The sequence below is a fragment of the Chiloscyllium plagiosum genome, chromosome 29, assembly GCF_004010195.1.
Source record: "Chiloscyllium plagiosum isolate BGI_BamShark_2017 chromosome 29, ASM401019v2, whole genome shotgun sequence".
NCBI classification, from domain to species: Eukaryota; Metazoa; Chordata; class Chondrichthyes; order Orectolobiformes; family Hemiscylliidae; genus Chiloscyllium; species Chiloscyllium plagiosum.
The window spans coordinates 6,999,322-7,020,288 of NC_057738.1; the positions used below are offsets into that span (position 1 = coordinate 6,999,322).

General features: G+C 43.0%; 1 protein-coding gene across 6 annotated transcripts in view; it reads right to left on the reverse strand.

The window, feature by feature from the left end:
- Positions 1–7,180: 7,180 nt before the first annotated feature.
- ripor2 (RHO family interacting cell polarization regulator 2) overlaps positions 7,181–20,967 on the reverse strand; it is a 253,820-nt gene continuing 240,033 nt past the window's right edge. For all 6 annotated transcript variants that reach the window (XM_043719080.1, XM_043719084.1, XM_043719081.1 and 3 more), the window contains 3 exons: positions 19,458–19,541; positions 18,375–18,465; positions 7,181–8,320 (listed from right to left, as the gene is read on the reverse strand). In XM_043719080.1, the coding sequence (XP_043575015.1) occupies positions 8,220–8,320; positions 18,375–18,465; positions 19,458–19,541 (276 nt within the window). In that variant the 3' untranslated portion in view covers positions 7,181–8,219. The remainder of the gene's footprint in view (positions 8,321–18,374; positions 18,466–19,457; positions 19,542–20,967) is intronic.

The window sequence follows — 20,967 nt, forward strand, 5'->3', positions numbered from 1 at the left end:
GGGTCCCAAGCACTGAGGATGTCACCTAGACAGGGGATGAAACAGCTGCAACACAAATTCCCAGCTCGGCGAACAGAACCACAACAACGAGCACCCAAGCTACAAATCTTCTCACAGACTTTGAGGATGTTATTGAACTCGAAAGGATGGAAAGAGGATTTATGAGGATGTTACCAGTACTAGAAGGTTTGAGTTGTAAGAAGAGGCTGGATAGGCTGGGACTATTTTCCCTGCAGCAGAGGAGGCTGAGGGGTGACCTTAAAGAGGTTTATAAATTCATGAGCGGCATAGATAAGGTAAATAATCAAGATTTGGAGATGCCGGTGTTGGACTGGGGTGTACAAAGTTGAAAATCACACAACACCAGGTTATAGTCCAACAGGTTTAATTGGAAGCACACTAGCTTTCGGAGCAACGCTCCTTCATCAGGTTGTTGACTGTTGGACTATAACCTGGTTTTGTGTGATTTTCAACTTTGTAAATAACTAAGGTCTTTCCCTGAGGGGAGGGGAGTTCAAATTAGAGGACATAAGTTTAAGGTGTAAGGGGAAAGCTTGAAAAGGGTCCTGAGGGGCAACTTTTTCATGCAAGGGACAGTGTATATATGGAACAAATGCCAGAGGAAGTGGTAGAGATGGATATGTTACATTGATAGGAATGGTTCAGAAGATAGTGGGGCTAGTGCAATACAGGAAACCTGGTCAGCATGGATGATTTGGGCTGAAGGGCCTATTTCCATACAGTATGACTATGACGCTAAATGCTTCGTGTCAGGGATGAAACTCCTCCATATCGATCAGCTCATGAGAAATCGCACATACAGGCTGGCTTGCTGGCCTGGTCAGAATTCATCCCTCACATTGAAAACATTTAACAACAACAAGCCTCCTCATGAGTGTCGGACACACTGGCTGATGTCAAAAAGCTGAAACAAGGCAGGCAAAAGGTGGGTGGAGGGGAATGTGGTGGCAGAACTCAAAAGAGGGCTCAAATCAAAAAGACATCTTTAGTGGTTCTCTCCTTGTTCGATGCCAACCTTTGGTGAGAAACTATCTGATGTAATATTCTCCGAGTTGTGTTAAAAGGTCAGAGACTTGATGGTGTGTAAGTTGCTGAGTGTTGTAGCTCCTTTAAGTGTGAACACTGGCAGATGTGTGAGAGGCTGCACTGGTTTGGTAGCAGTTCTGCTACATTTCAAGCTGCAATGGAGTGACAGACATTCATTGCCTTTGAAGTAACTGATGGAGATCCTTGTCATCCAACCTCCTGTGCGGACAATCTTTTGCAGTGGTGACTTTACAATGTTAACTCACACCCATAGGAGCATGAAACATTGTGTAAACAGTGGCACATAACCTGCGAGAACACAGCAGACCATCCTGTTGCAGCACTGAAGTCAAGTTCTCTTGAGCTGCAGATGGACCTCTTGTCAGGGTTGCCTTCATCAGTCTAGCTGCAAAAAGAACTTCCCTTCTGGGCAGTACAGTGGCTCAGTGGTTAGCGCTGCTGCCTCACAGCACCAGGGACCCAGGTTTGATTCCATCCTTGCACAACTGTCTGTGTGGAGTTTGCACATTCGCCCTGTGTTTGCGTGGGGCTCATTCAGGTGCTCCAGTCTCCTCACACAGTCTAAAGATGTGCAGGTTAGGTGGATTGGCCATGCGAAATGCAGGGTTACAGGAATAGGGTAGAAGGGCTTGGATCTGAGTGGGATGCTCTTCGGACGGGTTGGTGTGGACTCAATGGGCCAAATGATTCCACACTACAGGGATTGAATAATTCTATTCTATGATTGTCTCCTGGACAATCTTCATGAGAATTTCTATGGAGATATCATTAAGGTGTTGTAGCACATTTTGCCTGGTCACTGACATCTCAAGAGGGTGGAGCATATGATCAGAGTTTTTTTTGCCTCTTCATTGAACTAGGGTTGATCCCCCAGCTTGACAGTGTTATTAGGAAGGAGGATATGCTGGGCCATGAGGTTGTAGGTCATATTTGAATACATTTCTGCTGCTGCTGTTGGACCACAATGTTTCATAGATGACCAGTCTTGAATTACTAGGTCTGTTTGAAGTCTACAGCACAGAGGGATTTGGAAGACCCCACAAAAAGCTAACATACAAGTTCAGCAGATAAGAGGGAAGGCACATATAATGTTGGCCTTTATTTCAAACTGAATAAAATGTAAAAATAGTGAGGTGTACTGAAATGATACAAGGCACTAGCACCCCAGTTAGAATACTATGAACAGCTTTGGGCTCCTTATCTAAGGAATGATATACTGGCATTGGAGACAGTACAGGGAAAGTTCACTGGGCTGAGACAGGCCGCCTACTTGCGGAGCGTTTCAGAGAACACCTCTGGGACACCCGGACCAACCAACCCAACCACCCTGTAGCTCAACATTTCAATTCCCCCTCCCACTCCACCAAGGATATGCAGGTCTTTGGACTCCTCCATCATCAGACCACAGCAAACGACGGTTGGAGGAAGAACGCCTCATCTTCCGGCTAGGAACCCTCCAACCACAAGGGATGAACTCGGATTTCACCAGTTTCCTCATTTCCCCTCCCCCCAGCCTGTCTCAGTCAAATCCATCAAATTCAGCACCGCCTTCCTAACCTGCAATCTTCTTCCCGACCTCTCCGCCCCCACCCCAGTCTGACCTATCACCCTCACCTTGACCTCTTTCCACCTATCACATTTCCGACGCCCCTCCCCCAAGTCCCTCCTCCCTATCTTTTATCTTAGCCTGCTGGACAAACTTTCCTCATTCCTGAAGAAGGGCTAATGCCCGAAACGTCGATTCTCCTGTTCCCTAGATGCTGCCTGACCTGCTGCGCTTTTCCAGCAACACATTTCCATCTCTGATCTCCAGCATCTGCAGACCTCACTTTCTCCACCAGGTATGGAGGGACTGTCTTAGGATGGGTTGAGTAGGTTGGACCTATACTCATTAGAGTTGGAAAAATTGAAGCTTCTTAAGACATCTAGCTGGTAGATGCACAGAAAAATTGTTTCCCTTTGTGGGAGAGTCTAGGACTAGAGGACATAATTTCAGAATAAAGGAGCACTCATTTTAGGTAGAGATGAGGAGGAATTTCTTCCCTCTGAAGGTGACGGGTCTGTGGAATTCTTTATCACAGAAGGTTGTCAAGGCTGGATTGTTAAATATATTCAATCTGAGACAAACAGATTTTCATCTCTAAGGGAATCAAGGTTATGTGGGAAAAGCAGTGCAAGCTGGTTAAGGATTAGTAGCCATTACCTCACTGATTGGAGGAGGAGACTCGATGGGCTGAATGGCCTACTTCTACTTTTAAGTGTTAAGGGTCTTACCGTGAAGCAGATGAGTTTTTATGAGAATTGACAATAGGTTCATGGTAAATTCGGATTTTTTTTTTAATTGAATTGCCATGCTCAGATTGAAATCCAAGTCTCCAAAGTATGACCTGGATGTGTAATACAGTGACAATGCTGCAATGCCACCACATCCCCTTGTATCTACCGTATATACTTGAGTAATAGTCGATCTCATGTAAAGGCTGACCACTGATTTTTGGCCAGATTACCTGGAATTTTCCATATATCTCATGTAAAAGTCAACCCTACTTCTTCACAGATAACAGATCAACATTTATGAGTCAGTATGCCAACCGTCATGTCCCGTTCTAGTTTTTCAGTCCGCTAGCTGTTCTGCTCTGCTACCAGTCTTCCAGTCCACTGGCTGTTGTGTTCCCCTCCGGGTTTTTAGAATTTACCATAATTCTTTATGTTTTCTGTTTATTTGTTTACAGATCAATTGGGCTTCTGCTAATGCCATGGTATGAATTTTGACGGGCATGAATTTCAGCCTCCATGTAATAGTTGACCACATAAAGTTAACCTTTAAAAATTCAACTATTTCTCAAGTATGTACGGTAATGGAACCTGTGTGCTGTGTAGGATGAGATATGAGGCTATGGAGTGGGTGTAATGGGGAAATAAAGAAGTATGGAAGGTAAAATGGAGCATGGGATATGGAAGTGGTATGATGTGAGAGCTCGAGGTTTAATGACTGTGAATTAAACAGGGTTTATGACCTGATACATGGAAGCAAGCCATCTCCCACCTGGCCTTACCATTCACCCAAGTCTCCATGCTGCCCCATGCCAGCCACGTGAGGCAAGAGCCTCAATTTCAGCCCACACTCATCACCAAGAGACCAAAATATCAGGTGAGTGAGCTGCTGTTTTGAAGTTGGAAACTGAATGTTGGGAAGTAGCCATGATTCCCAGCATGAATATAACCATTCAGCGTCATGTCTCCAGAAAAGGATTGGATTATTGCCAACTTTGAGCCTGTTGCTACTCTCACTGGATACTCACATCTCCAGAAACCGAGGTCAGAGTTTAAACACAAGGACTGACCATTTAAGACAGAGATGAGGAAACTTTTTTCTCACTCTCAGAGGGTTGACAGTCTTTGGAATTCCATGCCTCAAAAGGCACTGGATTCAGGATTTTTAAATATTTTTAAGGCAGAGTGAAATAGATTCTTGTCAAGATTAGAGTTGTGCTGGAAAAACACAGCAGGTCAGGCAGCATCCGAGGAGCAGGAAAATCAACGTTTCGGGCAGGGGCCCTTCATCAGGAATGAGGCTGGGAGCCTCCAGGGTGGAGTGATAAATGGGAGGGGGCTGGTGCAATAGGTGGATGGAGGAAGGGGTAAAGGTGATAGGTCGGAGAGGAGGGTGCAGCGGATAGGTGGGAAGGAAGATTGGCAGGTAGGACAGGTCATGAGGATGGTGCTGAGCTAGCAGGTTAGAACTGGGATAAGGTGGGGGAAGGGGAATGAGGAAACTGGTGAAGTCCACATTGATGCCCTGGGGTTGAAGTGTTTTGAGGCGGAAGATGAGGCGTTCTTCCTCCAGGCGTCTGGTGGTGAGGGAGTGGCGATGGAGGAAGCCCAGGACCTGTATGTCCTCGGCAGAGTGGGAGCGGGAGTTGAAATTTTGGGTCACAGGGCGGTAGGGCTGATTGGTGTGAGTGTCCCAGAGATGTTGCCTAAAGAGCTCTGCGAGAAAGCGTCTAGTCTCCCCAATGTAGAGGAGACCACATCGGGAGCAACGGGTACAATAAATGGCATTTGTGGAAGTGCAGGTGAAACTTTGATACCGAGGGGATGAAAGATAATCAGAGGCTTGCAGCAACGTAGAGTTGACGCTAAAACCAGTTCAGCTGTGATTTTATTGAATGGTAGAACAGATTTTAAGAGCCAAGTGGCCTACTCTTGTTCATTGTCAGTATGGATTGACCGAAGCAGTCCCTGAACAACGGTGGTGAATAATTCAGTTGTAGCCTGCATCACAACCTGACAGGGATAGTTAGACTCAATAGGATTTCAACTGCATGGGGTAAACAAAAGCTGGATACAAATCACAGCACACCAAAGTGGCAGTGTACATCCCAGTGTTAAAAGCCCATTTGATAAGTATCAGGTCACCAGAATGAAGGGCAGTTGAAAGACACATTTTTGAAGATTAACCTAACGAACATGATTCTTTAGTACTTCATAGCATCCAACAAATATAAACTGAAAGCAGTTTGTAAAAAAGAAGCTCTTTCTAGCAGGCTTGGTGTGCTTCACCTATTTAAAGATTGCACTTGCTCGCTGTGACAGAAAGGATGTTTCCCACAATAAATTATTAACAAATCAAAGTTCATTTGTTTAACTTTATCATTTTTAACCTCAGATCAGCAGCACACAGAAATAAATGTTTAATTTTCATTTTGATGTGAATCACAGAATTTTACAGTACAGACGGAGGCCATTCAAACCTGTACCAAACCATGACTGTACCAAACTCAAAACCAGCTGCTCAGCTAGTCCCATTCTTCAGTCCTATCTCTGTAGCCCTCTAAATTCATCACTTTCAAATACGTATCCATGTGCAATTCACCTCCACCATTCCCTCAGGCAGTGCATTCCAAATCCTAACAACTCTGTCAATAAAGAGGTTTCTCCTCATCACATTCTCAGCTCTCATGCTAACAATCTTGAAATTGTGACTCCGAGTTACTGACACACAACTGGTGGAAACAGAATGTCTTTCTTTATCCTGTCAAAATTGTTCATAATTTTGAACACCTCAATAAGGTCACCTCTTAACTTTCCCTGCTCCAAGCAGAATAGCCTAGTTTCTCCAATCTCTACTTGTATCTAAAACCTTTCATTCCTGGCATCATTTTAGTAAATCTTCTTTAAACTCCCCTCAAGATTGTTCCTTAAATAAAATGGCTAGAACTGACCACAATACTTTAAATGTGGTTGACCAATGATTTGCAGAGGTGTTGCAAGACTTCCTTGCTCTTATACTCAATGTATCTACTTATAAAACAAAGGATTCTAGAAGCCTTCTAAACAACTATTTCAACTTGCCAGGCTGCTTTCAGATAATCATGTACATTAACCCCACGATCCCTCTGCTCCTGTACGCCACTCATAGTTGTACCATTGAGGCCTGTATTATCTCTCCATATTTCTTCCACCAAAATGCCTTACTGCACATTTCTCTGCGTTGAAATTCATCTGCCAGGTGACTGCCCATTTTGCCAACTTGCCAATGCCCTGCTGTTCAGCATCATCCTCACAACTCACTACTCACCCTCGCTTAATATCATTTGCAGATGTACAGATTTTGCCCTCTATGCCCATCTCCAAATCATTTATATAAATAAGAAACAGCAAAGGTCCCAACACCAATCCCTGGGGAACACCATTTTCAACTCATCTTCAAACTGAAAAAAGCCCATCTATACCTACCTTCTATTTCCTATCTTTTAGCTAACTTCTAATCCATGCTGCCAAGGAAGGACCCATCGATCCCAAATATTTTTAATTTGCCAACAAACATGCCCTTGACAAAGCCATGTTGATGGTTTAGTATTATCTTTCTCTTAAGTGAATATTCAAAATATCCCATATTATGGCCTTCATCAGTTTTCCCACTCTTGATGTCAAAATGACAGATCTGTAGTTTCCAAAGTTATCATTTCCTCTTTCTGAAACAATGGTGTTACATTTGCAATCCTCCAGGCCACCAGGATAAACTCTGTACTCAGAGGCCTTGAAAATTTCTGTGAACAGCTCCGTGACTTTTTCCCTCAGCAATGAAGATGTTGTAAGAAGGACAAAATGCATACTTGAAATTTTATTTTAAAAATGCCACCTAGATAAACAAAGAACTTGATGTTTTTTTCCTCCGAAAGACAAGGCAAGGAAATTGAAATTTCAAACAGACTAGTTACAACATAGTATCTGAGCCAGAGATATGCCTCTTTAATAACTGCACCTATTCATTTGTAGGTGATGTAACTCTCAGTCTTTGTTTGTTCTGACATTCTGCAGGTAAACCCAGATCTGAATATTTTATAAATTAGTACCACAGTCTCACACTCTTAAATCTATCATCTCTGGCATATATTGAGACCAACCTTTCAGCTTCATGTACAACATATTTGGAGGAGAGATCGTGCTTTGTAGGAAGAGTATTTTAAGCATGAAACACATACAAGATCTATAGGTACTGCATTATTCAGGTGATGATTGTCATCGTCTGTAGAATTTTTTTTGCTTCTAAATCCTAGTGGCTGAAACATTGCATCTGACATGGATGCAAACTTTAAAGGGCCACTCCCAATTGCACTGCACTCACCTTTCTTACAGACCCAGTATCTTTTTGGCTTTTGTTTCACCCATTTGGCCAAAACATGGCCATGGGACAGCAGAAAGCTAAAAGAAAGTAAGAATATATTAACCAGAGCTGCACTATATACATGGCGTACCCTGATAACTCAAGTCAAAAATGTGCAAATTAAAAAAAATGTAATGCCAGTGTGATCTCAAAAAAACGATAAGAAATGGGAAATTCAGTAGTTAAAACATTTCACTTAATTCTAAATAAATTAACACAAAATAAAGTGATTTCCGTGGAGTTTGAACAACTTTGGTAAAATGTTTGAATGAAATAACTCATTGATTCATTTGTTTCCTCTTTGGATGATGACTATTGTTGGGGAAGGCAAACTGCCAAGTGAAAGGTGTTTGATTCAGAGTGAGCAGTTCTGGTTCTCCTGGACATTGCCACTAGCATCTTTCACCCTCAATGCAGAGTTTGTGCAACTTCCATCCACATGGGCAGGTTGTAATACTGAAGTGTGGTGCAGCGTTCCCTTTTAAAAGGCAGTGCTGACTGCATTTCCTCGTCTTCCTGCAAGTTGCACCATATCCTGAGGGACTTTGTCCAACTGCTCATAAGCCAAGCAGCCTTCTTCTCCTGGGAAGGGAAGAATTGTGGGAGATGAGAATGATGAGATTACAATTAGGTTGTGACAGTTTTGTACACACATTTTTAATACAGCGAACATCACAATGACTGAAATTTGCACGATGGATCATAATTTCATTGAATTTTAGTTTACAACAAGAGCATTTCACCGTTGTGTTCTGTTAGGAGTTGTACAACAAGAGCCCATTACCTTCTCCATAGAGTGTAGAATTTCCCTTTATTCTGGATTCTGGCTCCTCTTTTGGTACACCATTCTAATATTCTAGAAACCCCCTGCACAAAAGAACACTTCCTAACCACTCTCCTCTCTCTCTTCTAGTGATTGTTTTCAACTTAAGCTCTGAGCCATGGAAATTGATTTTTCTGGATTTATCTGAACAAAATCCTCTGCTTGTAACCTTTTCAACCCAAATCCCTGAAAAGAGCTCCACTTTCTCTCGCCTTTCCTCAATACCAAAGCCTTCCACTGTTCACACCATTGACATTTTTCCAAATAAAGGAAACTACAACTTAATAGTGGAGAAAGTGAGGACTGCAGATGCTGGAGATCAGCGCTGAAAAATGTGTTGCTGGAAAAGCACAGCAGGTCAGGCAGCATCCAAGGAGCAGGAGAATCAATGTTTCGGTCATAAGCCCTTGTTCAGGGCTCCTGAAGAAGGACTTACGCCCGAAATGTCGATTCTCCTGATCCTTGGATGCTGCCTGACCTGCTGCACTTTACCAGCAACACATTGTTCAGCTACAACTTAATAGTGCAGACATTCCTTTCAGTCTTATTTTCAGTGAGTGCTATTTATTGGATCAACTAAGAGGCTTGAAACTAATCAAAGATTGAGCCTCACTTCTCAATAATATTACCTGGGGCAACTCCAGTTTTTCATTGCAGATTCACAGACAGTTCACCCATTTTATGATGAATATCGACAGCTTCTCAAAGGTAAGACCCAGAGAGAATTAGGAAACTGGGAATGCCACAGTCTCAGGAATGGAAAGGAACCGTCTTGCTGCAATGGGATCTCCAGAAACATAGTTTTTCAATACACTGCTTTTAGTGGTGTGGTCACAACTTCTGCTGCAGAGACTGCTGGAGAATCTCGAGCCAAGCAGGTTAATCTCTTGCTCTGTTCATTGTTAGCTCATTTTCAAAAGGGGGCCTAAATTAGGTGATAGCCTCCTCATTTAAATACATAAGGGTCTAACATCAGTTTCAGATGTGCATCATGGATGTCTGAAGTATGGCTTGTACAAATATCAAGATGAATTCATGTTTCAGGGCATATCATGGGTTATTAGTCCCTGAAATTGACCCTTGTTTTGCCACTTTACACTCATGAAGCAAGCCAAACAAGATTCACTTTCTATTCCAAAATTCACACTCTACTCTCAAGATGGAGGATGGGGAAAAGATTGTGGCTGTAAGAATCGCTCCTTTGTTGAGGCATTTTCAGTGTTGGAGCTGATTGCCTTGAATTCTAGGAGCAATAATTACCGTTTTATCTGTTGCACTGTTTTGGAACTTTGGGGAAAAAATAGATCAAAACAAAGGCACTTTAAAAAGGAGGATGAGAGGGACAAAGACAGTGACCACATGGTTAGTGATTCATAAGGAGAAAGCAACCTACACCCAGGTTCTGACCCAGCAGTAACCTGCACAACTGCTCACTCTGCTGTCTGGGTTCAAGTATCTCTGCACATAGGAGTTCGTTTAAAGAAAATAAACATCACTGACTATGGAGAAACTTGTGTGTGGAAGCTCACAGCAGAGGAGCAGCTACGTGGCTTTTTAAAATGTAACATAGTGGTATGTTGTTATTGAGATCAGTCTTTTGAGTAAACTTCAAAAATATAAAAACATAGGTACTATTTTCCGGATCTGTAAACTGTTAAGGTGCAAAGATGGCCTTTAGGAGAATGATGTGCTTTTCCTGTCGGATGTGGGAAATTAGGGAGAGTTTCCACTTTACCAATGATTATGTCTGCAGGAAATGTCTTTGGTTGCGAATACTATCGGATTGCATGGATCGATTGGAGCAGCAGTTAGAGATAATGAGGAATTTACAGGAGCTAGGGGATGTGATGGATGGCAGTTGCAGGGAGGGAGGGAGATAAACCACAGATACAGTCAGGTAGATGGGTTACCTTCAGGAAAGGTAGGAGAGGGAGGCAGGCAGTGCGGGAGTCACCTATGGCTAACCCCATCTCAAACAAGTATACTGTTTTGAAAAATGTAGGGTGTGATGAACTCGCAGGGGAGTATAGCACAAACAGCCAGGTTTCTGGTACCAAGACTGGCTCTAATGTAATAAGGGGTATACTAGATTCCAAGCTATCAACTATGACAGGGGACTGTCTAGTTTGAAATGCAAATGGACTATTTTGCAGCTGACGGCAAGACTTCAGAATGGTGTGTCACTTCCCTGGATCCAGGATCAAAGGTATCTCAGAGAAGGTGCAGTATATTCTCAAAGGGGAGAGATAAAGAACAAAGAAAATTACAGCACAGAAACAGGCCCTTCGCCCCTCCAAGCCTGCGCCGATCCATATCCTTTATCAAAAGCTGCTGTCTATTTTCTAAGGGTCTGTATCCCTTTGCTCCCTGCCCATTCTTGCATCTGTGTAGAATCATCTTAAATGATGCCAACGTGCGCACCTCTACCACCTCCGCTGGCAACGCATTCCAGGCACCCACCAACCTCTGCATAAAGAACTTTCCATACATTTATCCCTAAAGTTTTCCCCTCTCATTTTGAACTTGTGACCCCTAGTAATTGAGTCTCCCACTCTTGTAAAAAGCTTCTTGCTATCTACCCTATCTGTACCCCTCATGATTTTATAGACCTAAATCAGGTCTACCCTCAACCTCTGTCTTTCTAATGAAAATAATCCTAACCTACTCAACATTTCTTCAGAACTAGCACCGTCCATACCCAGCAACATCCGAGTGAACCTCCTCTGCCCCCTCTCCAAAGCATCCACATCCTTTTGGTAATGTAGTGACAGAACTGTATGCAGTATTCCAAATGTGGCCGAACCAAAGTCTTCTACAACTGTAAAATGACCTGTCAACTCTTGTACTCAATACCCCAACTGATGAAGGAAAGCACACCGTCTGCCTTCTTGACCTGGGGTGCATTGCCACCTTCAGGGTATAACACCCAGATTTCTCTTTATTTTTCCTCAGGACTTTTCCATTTCCTGTATAGTTCGGTCTTGAATTGGATCTTCCAAAATGTATCACATTGCATTTGCCCGGATTGAACTCCATCTGCCATTTCTCTGCCCAACTCTCCAATCTGTCTATATTCTGCTGTATTGTCCAACAGTCCCCTTCACTATCTGCTACTCCACCAAACTTAGTGTCATCTGCAAACTTGCTAATCACACCACCTATACCTTCGTCCAAATCTTTTATGTACATCACAAGCAATAGTAGTCTCAGCACGGATCCCTGTGGAATATCACTGGTCACAGTTCTCCATTTTGAGAACCTCTCTTCCACTATTACGCTTTGACTCCTGTTGCCCAGCCAGTTTTCTATCCATCTAGCTAGTACACCCTGGACCCCATGCGACTGCACATTCTCCATCAGCCTACCATGGGGAACCTTAAGAAATGCCTCACTGAAATCCATGTACCAGCAGGAGGTCAGTGTACACATTGGAGCTAACGGCATAGGAAGTGAAAAGGATGAGATTCTGAGCAGGGAATATAGGAAGTTAGGCAGGAAGCTAAAATGTAAGTCCTCAAGGGTGGTAATATCTGGATTACTCCCTATGCCACGAGCTAGTGAGAGTAGGATTAGGAAGACAGAGCAGATGAATGTATGGATGAAGAGCTGGTGTAGGAGAGAACGAATCACATTTTTGGATCATTGGAATCTCTTCTTGAGAATAAGTGACCTGTACAGGAAGGACAGATTGCACCTGAAATGGAAGGGGACTAATGTTCTGGAGGTGAGATTTGCTAGAGCTGCTCAGGACGATGCAAACTAGGAAGGGGAAGGTGGTAGGACCGAGGGAGATAGTGAGGAATGAGATCAGTCTGAGTCTGGTCCAGCTGGGAAAAACAGTAAGTGAAACAGTCAGGGCACACAGGAACAAAGCAGAGGATGATAAATTAAACTGCATTTATTTCAATGCAAGAGGCCTAAAAGGGAAGGCAGATGAACTCATGGCATGGTTAGGAACATGGGACTGGGGTATCATAGCAATTACTGAAACATGGCTCAGGGATGGGCAGGACTGGCAGCTTAATGTTCCAGGATACAAATGCTACAGGAAGGACAGAAAGGGAGGCAAGAGAGGAGGGGGAATGGCGTTTTTGATTAGGGATAACATTATGACTGTATTCAGGGAAAATATTCCTGGGAATACATCTAAGGAAGTTATTTGGGTGGTACTGAGAAATAAGAAAGGGACAGTTCTGTAGATTCCCCAACAGTTAGCGTGAAATTGAGAAACAAATTGAGAGATCTTAGTTCTCTCTAAGAATAATAGGGTGGTTATGGTAGGGGAACTTAACATTCCAAAAATAGTCTGAGATTGCCATAGTATTAAGGGCTTGGATGGAGAGGAATTTGTGAAGTAATTTTCTGATTCAGTATGTGGATGTACCTACTAGAGAAGACCTACTCTTGGGAAATAAGGCAGGGCAGATAACTGAGGTGTCAGTGCGGGAGTACTTTGGGGCTCGCGACCATAATTCTATTAGTTTCAAGATAGTGATGGAAAAGGATAGACTAGATCTAAAAATTGAAGTTCTAAATTGGATGAAGGCCAATTTTGACAGTACTAGGCAAGAACTTTCAAATGCTGATTGGAGGCAGATGTTTGCTGGAAAATGGGAAGCCTTCAAGCATGAGTTAACAAGAGTCCAGAGACAGTGTGTTCCTGTTGATGTGAAGGGCAAGGCTAGTAGGTGTAGGGAATCCTGGATGAGAAATTGAGATTTTGGTCACTAATAAGAAGGAAGCATATATCAGGGAAAGACAGTAGAGATGGAGTGAATACCTAGAAGAGTATAAAGGCAGTAGAAGTATACATAAGGAAATCATAAGGGCAAAAGGGGGACATGAGATAGCTTTGGAAAATAGGGTTAAGGAGAATCCAAAGGATGAAAAGGTAACTAGGGTGAGAATAGGGCCCCTTAAGGACCAGCAAGGCCACCTATATATGAACCGCAGAAGAGTGGGGAAGGTGTTTACTGTGGAGAAGGACATGGGAGATAGAAGTTGGGGAAATAAATGGTGACATCTTGAAAAATGTCCATATTACAGAGGTGGAGGTGATGAACATCTTAAAATGCATAAAGGTGGATAAATCCCAGGGATCTGATCAGGTCTACCCTAGAATTCTGTTAGAAGCTAGAGAAGTGATTGCTGGGCCCCTTGCTGAAATATTTGTATCACCAATAGCCAGAGGTGAGGTACCAGAAGACTGGAGGTTGGCGAACATGGTGCTATTATTTAAGAAAGTGGTAAGGAAACACGAGGGAACTGTAGACCAGTGAGCCTGACCTCGGTGGTGAGCAAGTTGTTGGAGGGAATTTACATGTATTTGGAAAGGCAAGGACTGATTATGGATACTTAACATGACTTTGTGCATGGGAAATCATGTCTCATGAACTTGATTGAGTTTTTTAAAGAAGTAACAAAGAGGATTGTGAGGGGAGAGCAGTGGAGTTGATCCAATGTGTACTTCAATAAGGCGTTCGACAAGGTTCCCCATGGGAGACTGGTTAGCAAGGTTAAATCACACAGAATAGAGGCAGAACTAGCCATTTGGATACAGAACTGGCTCGAAGGTAGAAGACAGAGTGTGGTGGTGGAGGGTTGTTTTTCAGACTGGAGGTCTGTGACCAGTGGAGTGCTGCAAGGATCAGTGCTGGGTCCACAGCTTTTCATCATTTATATGAATGATTTGGATGTGAAGATAGGCCATATGGTTAGAAAGTTTGCAGATGACACCATAATCGGGGGGTGTAGTGGATAGTGAAGAAGGTTATTTCAGAGTACAATGAGTCCTTGATCAGATAGACCAGTCGGCCAAGGAGTGGCAGATGGAGTTTAATTTAGATAAAAGCAAGATGCTGCATTTTGGAAAAGGAAATCAGAGCAGGACTTATACACTTAATGGTAATGTCCAGGGGACTGTTGCTGAAAAAAGAGACCTTGGAGTGCAGGTTCATAGTTCCTTGAAAGTGGAATCACAGGTAAATAGGATAGTGAAGGCAGTGTTTGTTATGCTTTCCTTTATTGGTCAGTGTAATGAGTACAGGAGTTGGGAGGTACAGGACATTGGTGCAGCTGTACAGGACATTGGTTAGGCCCACTGTTGGAATACTGCATCCAATTCTGGTCTCCCTGCGATAGGAACAATGTTGTGCAACTTGAAAGGGTTCAGAGAAGATTTACAAGGTTGTTGCCAGGGTTGGAGGGTTTGAGCTGGAGGGAAAGGATGAGTAGACAGAGCTACTTTCCCCGGAGTATTGGAGGCTGAGGGATGACCTTATCGAGGTTTATAAAATCATGAGGGGCATGGATAAGGTAAATGGACAAGGTCTTTTCCCTGGGGTAAGGGAGTCCAAATTAAAGCGCATAGGTTTAATGTGGGAGGGGAAAGATTTAAAAGAGATGTAAGAGGCAACTTTTTCACTTGGAGGGTGGTGCGTGTATGGAATGAGCTGCCAAAGGAAGTGGTGGAGGCTGGTACAATTGCAGCACTTAAAAGGCATCTGAATACGTATATCAATAGGAAGGGTTTAGAGTTATATGGGCAAATGCTGGCAAATGGGATTAGACTTATTTAGGATATCTGGTCAGCATGAATGAGTTGGACCGAAGGGTTTCTTTCTGTGCTGTAAATCTCTGTGACTCTATGACACTAAGTGATAACTTGTATATTTTCAGCATTACTATTTTGATATTTTTGTCATTTCTCCCTATAGATAAACATTTGATCCCCTATATTTTGTTATCACATTCATCAACTTTTAAATATTTGGTATTTGCATGATAAACTCCCTCACCTCTTTCACTAGTAAGGAGGCAATTAGCCTTGTGGAATTGTCACTGGACTGTTAATCCAGAGACCCAAGTAATGTTCTGGGAACCCAGGTTAGAATCCCTCCACAGCAGATGGTGGAATTTGAGTTCAATAAATATCTGGAATCAAGAGTCTAATGACGGTCATGAAACAATTGTCAGGGAAAAACCCATCTGATTCAGTAATGCCTTTTCTGGAAGGAAACTGCCATCCTTGCTTGGTCTAGCTGACATGTGACTCCAAACCACAACAACGTAGTTGACTCTTAACAATTAGAGATGGACAATACATGCTGGCCTAGTCAGCAAGGCCCTCATCCCATAAATTATTTTTTAAAAATACTGCTACTGTGAAAATTAGATGTGCAAGCAAGGTTTAGCTATTCTACTCAAATTCTAAATTTGGCCCACTGACCATGATGTCAGTTTAGAAACAATTAAATATGTTAATGCCAGTCAAATGTCAGCCTTTTGTTCTGAGCTGATAAACAGACAAAAATTACATTAGTTCTGCTGAAATGACTAATCCAACGATTTAAAAAAACGTGAGACTGATGGAACAGAAACAAGAAGATAGGGTTGATGAGTGATCTGAAGAGCTGAATATGCAGTGCGGTCCTGCAGTAAATGCATATAGTCAGGTTTGATCTGGCAACAACATTTTAATCCCTTAATCCTCCACTAAATAGGGAAAGCTCAAACTGGACCATGAGTCAGCAGACCCCCCCCCCCCCCTCCGTCAATCAATTCACTTAATGAATTACCCATTTGATATTGGCTGAATATGCAAATGAGAAAACTTGCAAATGAGCAAGAATTGTAGAGCAACTGGTAGGAAATTCAGCAGCCAAACCAGCAGCAGTGCTGCTTTCTATTACTACCAATAGAAAGATAACATCCACAATCTCCCAGGCTAGTCTAACGTGATATTCAACCTGTCCAAAGACAATTACACTAGTGTGGTGCACACAGCTCACCTTCCAAATAAAGAGATCTATCTGTATGGTGCAACACAAAGCCAGTGTATCAGTTGCAAGCAATTCCATCTTTTTTTTTTAAACAATTGTTTGCCACTAGCAGCGAGAATCCTCCTGCTGGTCATTTCCCCTTATGGGAGTAATCAGCAGCCACAATATGAAACCAGCTTCTGAGAGGGATACCACAACCTCTGGTAAGAATGTAGATTATTGGGTAATATCTCCACTCATCACCCTTGGAGACTATACTGTTGAGGGTAATTGGAAATTATATTATGCATAATTTGCATTATGTGACAACCTTCAACTGCCACATTTTGTTGGAAAAATAGTTCTACCGTTCTCAGGGTTGTCTGCTTGCTGGATGTTTGGATATGAGCTTGAAAGCTAAGTTTATCATTTCAAGTCCTAGCTGTGTTCCTCACACGTTGGCTCATGAGACAGAGTCAATAGTCTTAAAATAAAGATGGCAAAATACTCCATCACTGATGCACAGTGCTAGCAATTTCTACCATCTACGAGATTCACTGTAGCAATTCAGCAAGGCACTTTCACCAGGACCTTCTAAACCTGTGACCTCTACTAACTGAAAGGACCGACATGGGAGTATCATAACCTGAAAATTCTCTTCTAAGCTACATGTTAATTCCTTCCATGTTACTGGGGCAAAATCCTGGACTGCCTTTCCTAACAGGAGTATGGATGAATCCACACCAAATGGAATGCAGTAGTTCAAGACAGCAGCTCGCCAACACCTTTCCAAGATAATTAGGGAGGCACAATAAACACTAGCCTAGCTAGTGAAGCCCTCATCCCTGAGGGGCATGGATAGGGTAAATAGGCAAAGTCTTTTCCCTGGGGTGGGGGAGTCCAGAACTAGAGGGCATAGGTTTAGGGTGAGAGGGGAAAGATATAAAAGAGACCTAAGGGGCAACCGTTTCACACAGAGGGTGGTACGGGTATGGAATGAGCTGCCAGAGGAAGTGGTGGAGGCTGGTACAATTGCAACATTTAAAAGACATCTTGATGGGTCTATGGAGGGATATGGGCCGGGTGCTGGCAGGTGGAACTAGATTGGGTTGGGATATCTGGTCAGCATGGACGGGTTGGACCAAAGGGTCTGTTTCCATGCTGTACATCTCTATGACTCTATAAATCGAAGGAAATATTTAATACAGCTCATTGCGACTTATCTTCAGTGATTTCCATATGCCAGGCTCAGGAATTTACATTTTTTGTGTTTGGAGACAGGAGAACGAAAGAAAAGTGTAAAAAGGAAGTGTTATTTCTGCTGACCATGAAGGAACTCACTTTGGAGCAATGTTAACGCTTTAAACATTATAACGTTTCATTCTCACACCAAATGTAAATTCTGTGGCAGAATTATATCAATTTGAACATGCTGAAGCAATTCCACGTTTCCCTAGGTACAATCTTAATTTAGCTTTAATTTCATGAAGTGAAGGAAAAAAATAATTAAAAGGAAAGGAGGTCCAGGTCAGTTCAGTATTAATAGCTCACTGTGTTTCAATTCTCTCTGCCTTATTAAAGAAAGGAACATTTTGAAGCACTAATCACATACCTCAGTTGGATGCAATTTTTATGCTGCTTTGTGTCTGTATAAAAAAGGCAATAAAACAGTCGGACATAGTGATCTTCGGCTCTAGATTCAAACTTAAAGAAAACCTCAGGTAATTCCTGCATGATCTCTGTCTCTCATTTTGTCATCATGGGAGGATTTGCACAAAAGGGAGTATCGTGTTTTAAAAGAAACGGTTAGGTTTTACAGTTTAGTGCTCCTGGTTCTGGTCTTTGGGTGGTAAGAGCAGCATCAGGGGTTACCGTACCTGTCTCCCAGCTTCATCAGGAGAGCTGTCAACCCACTGCACTCACCACCTTGGTGCTGCCGCAACACAATGAATCTGACAAGTGCAGCATTGACTGGACCAGCTGGTCTAAACTGTAACCAATAATCCCGAACTTCTAGCTACTGTGTGGCTCATCCACGTGGAAAAGCACTCACCTAGCGAGAGGAGTGATTCAGCAGCGGCTTGCCGGAGGAGTTCTCTTTCAGATTGGCACAAACTCACCAATATATCAATGCTTTCACAAGCCTGTGGGTGCAGCAAATGAATATTTGAAATTGATTAGATCAGTATTTATAAACAACTTTTGGAAGCACCTATCATTCCACATGTAATATCATTTTACACTGAGCTGGAAGGTTCATTTTCAGACGTTTCGTCAGCATACTAGGTAACATCTTCAGTGAGCCTCCGGATGAAGCACTGGTGGTGTAGCCCGCTTTCTATTTATGTGTTTAGGTTTGCTTGGGTTGGTGATGTCATTTCCTGAGGTGACATCATTTTCTATGGTGATGCCATTTCCTATTCTTTTTCTCGGGGGTGGTAAATGGGATTAAAGTCAATGTTTTTGTTGATAGAGTTCTGGTTGGAATGCCATGCTTCTAGGAATTCTCGTGCGTGTCTCTGTTTGGCTTGTCCTAGGATGGATGTGTTGTCCTAGTCGAAGTGGCATCCTTCCTCATCCACAAAAAGACATTTCCTTCTCTCACTAGTATCCTTACATACGGCAAGTCTTTTCCCTGGGGTGGGAGAATCCAGAACTAGAGGGCATAGGTTTAAGGTGAGAGGGGAAAGATTTGAAAAGGACCTAAGAGACAACTTTTCACGTGTGTGTGGAATGAGCTCCCAGAGGAAGTGTTGGAGGCTGGTGCAATTACAACATTTAAAAGGTTTTGGATGGCTATATGAATAGGAAGGGTTCAAAGGGATATGGGCCAAATGCTGGCAAATGGGACTACATTAATTTAGGATATCTGGTTGGCCTGGATAAGTTGGACCAAATGGTCTGTTTCTGTGCTGTATATCTCCATGAAACTGTTGTGCGGAGGAAATAGTTCCAAAATTCAAAAGGGAAGTGAATATAAGCAAGGCAAGAACTTAAACAGGGTGTAGAGAATGGTCAGTGAAGAGAAGCTGAATTTAACTCCACACACATCTGGCACACATAGGATAGTCAAAATATCCTGAACTTTGCATGATCATTATCATTACATTGTGGATTTTATACAAGTTGTACTTACTTTAATACATTTTAGTGCTGTGCAAGCAGCCCTTTGGATCTTTACATTGGGTTGGGTCAGTGCCTTGGTGTAATAGAGCAAAGCCTGTGAAAGGAAGGAGTGCATTCTTTCAAACACATAGTTTTCATTCTCTTAAAGAAGCACAAATGCAATTTTATGTCACATTAAGAGAAAATACTGCACTGAATCGTCATAACCTTGGCAAAGTGTCATTTTCAGGGAGTTTCCTGGAGGTATTTCTCATGCTGTCTTCCTTTGCCTACCTCATTAATCATTGAATTGTTCAGGTGCAGAAGGAGAAATGCACACCTCTGCCAGGACTTTCAGGTCTAATGCCATGCCAGGATGTGCCATTGAAAGTCTGATGCTTGACCATTATTTTAGAGAAGGTGGCCAAGACAGGGAAGCTGCCACACTAATACAAGGACAAGAACCTGGAGGTATTGGTGGACAGGGTGGCAGAGGACATTTCCTTATGAAGGGCTTATGCCTGAAAAGTTGATTCTCCTGCTCCTCGGAAGCTGCCTGCCCTGCTGTGCTTTTCTAGCACCACCCTCTACTCTGATCTCCACATCCGCATTCCTCACTTTCTCCTAGTGGAGAGGAGTGCCAACCTCTTTCCTCTTGACAGCCAAAAGAGATCATGGCATGAGATACTGCCAACCTGGACTGAGATCAGTGCACTCTCCCCACAAGAACAGATACACAGTAATGTTGAATGAAGGGCAATGACCTTCTGTGCTCTGCAAGGATAAGTGCCATCATGTTTCCTCCATTCCTCCGTTCTAACTCTGCTGTTATACATGCATCCCACCAAGACTCACTGTCTCACACTATTGCATGCAGCACCTTCATTCAATGACTCTCACCCAGCTCATCCTCCAAATTACCAATCCTGCATGGCCTCAGCACTTTCTGCTCATTTATTCAGGCCACCTGAGTGAAATGAGTTATCCCTGCTCACAGCTGTCCTGTTTCTGCATCATCTAACTCAATTTCTCATTTTGCCAGGGTGGCTCATAAACCTTCTCTCCAAGTCCTCCAGGCCCTTCCTATGATCACGTCACACCCTTATATTTGGGGTTGCCTGCTTTCCAGTCAGTGTCCCCCTTTTGTCTTAGTGTAATGGCTCCAAATCCCACACTTGAGTTGATGACTTTCCCCAACACAGCATGGACTGCCCGCGATAACCCCTTTTACATTTACTGCTCAAACCTCCACTACTGACTGTGGCCAACCGCCCAGATCCTGATCAGACAGTGACCTTGCTAACGTATGGTGGCACTCCCTGACTGATCATAGTCCCCTTTCACTTCACTATGTATAACCCCCTCACTTAGACTTTCAGACATGGCCATTTGTTGAAGGGTATGCAGAGAGATTAACATGTGAGTTGTTGAAACAGCTGTGAGGGCGATATTAGCATAAACTCATACAGCAATGTGTATCCTCCCCTTATCCATTTAATGCTACGACCATAACAAGCTGCCTGGGCTTTGAGGCTGCACTG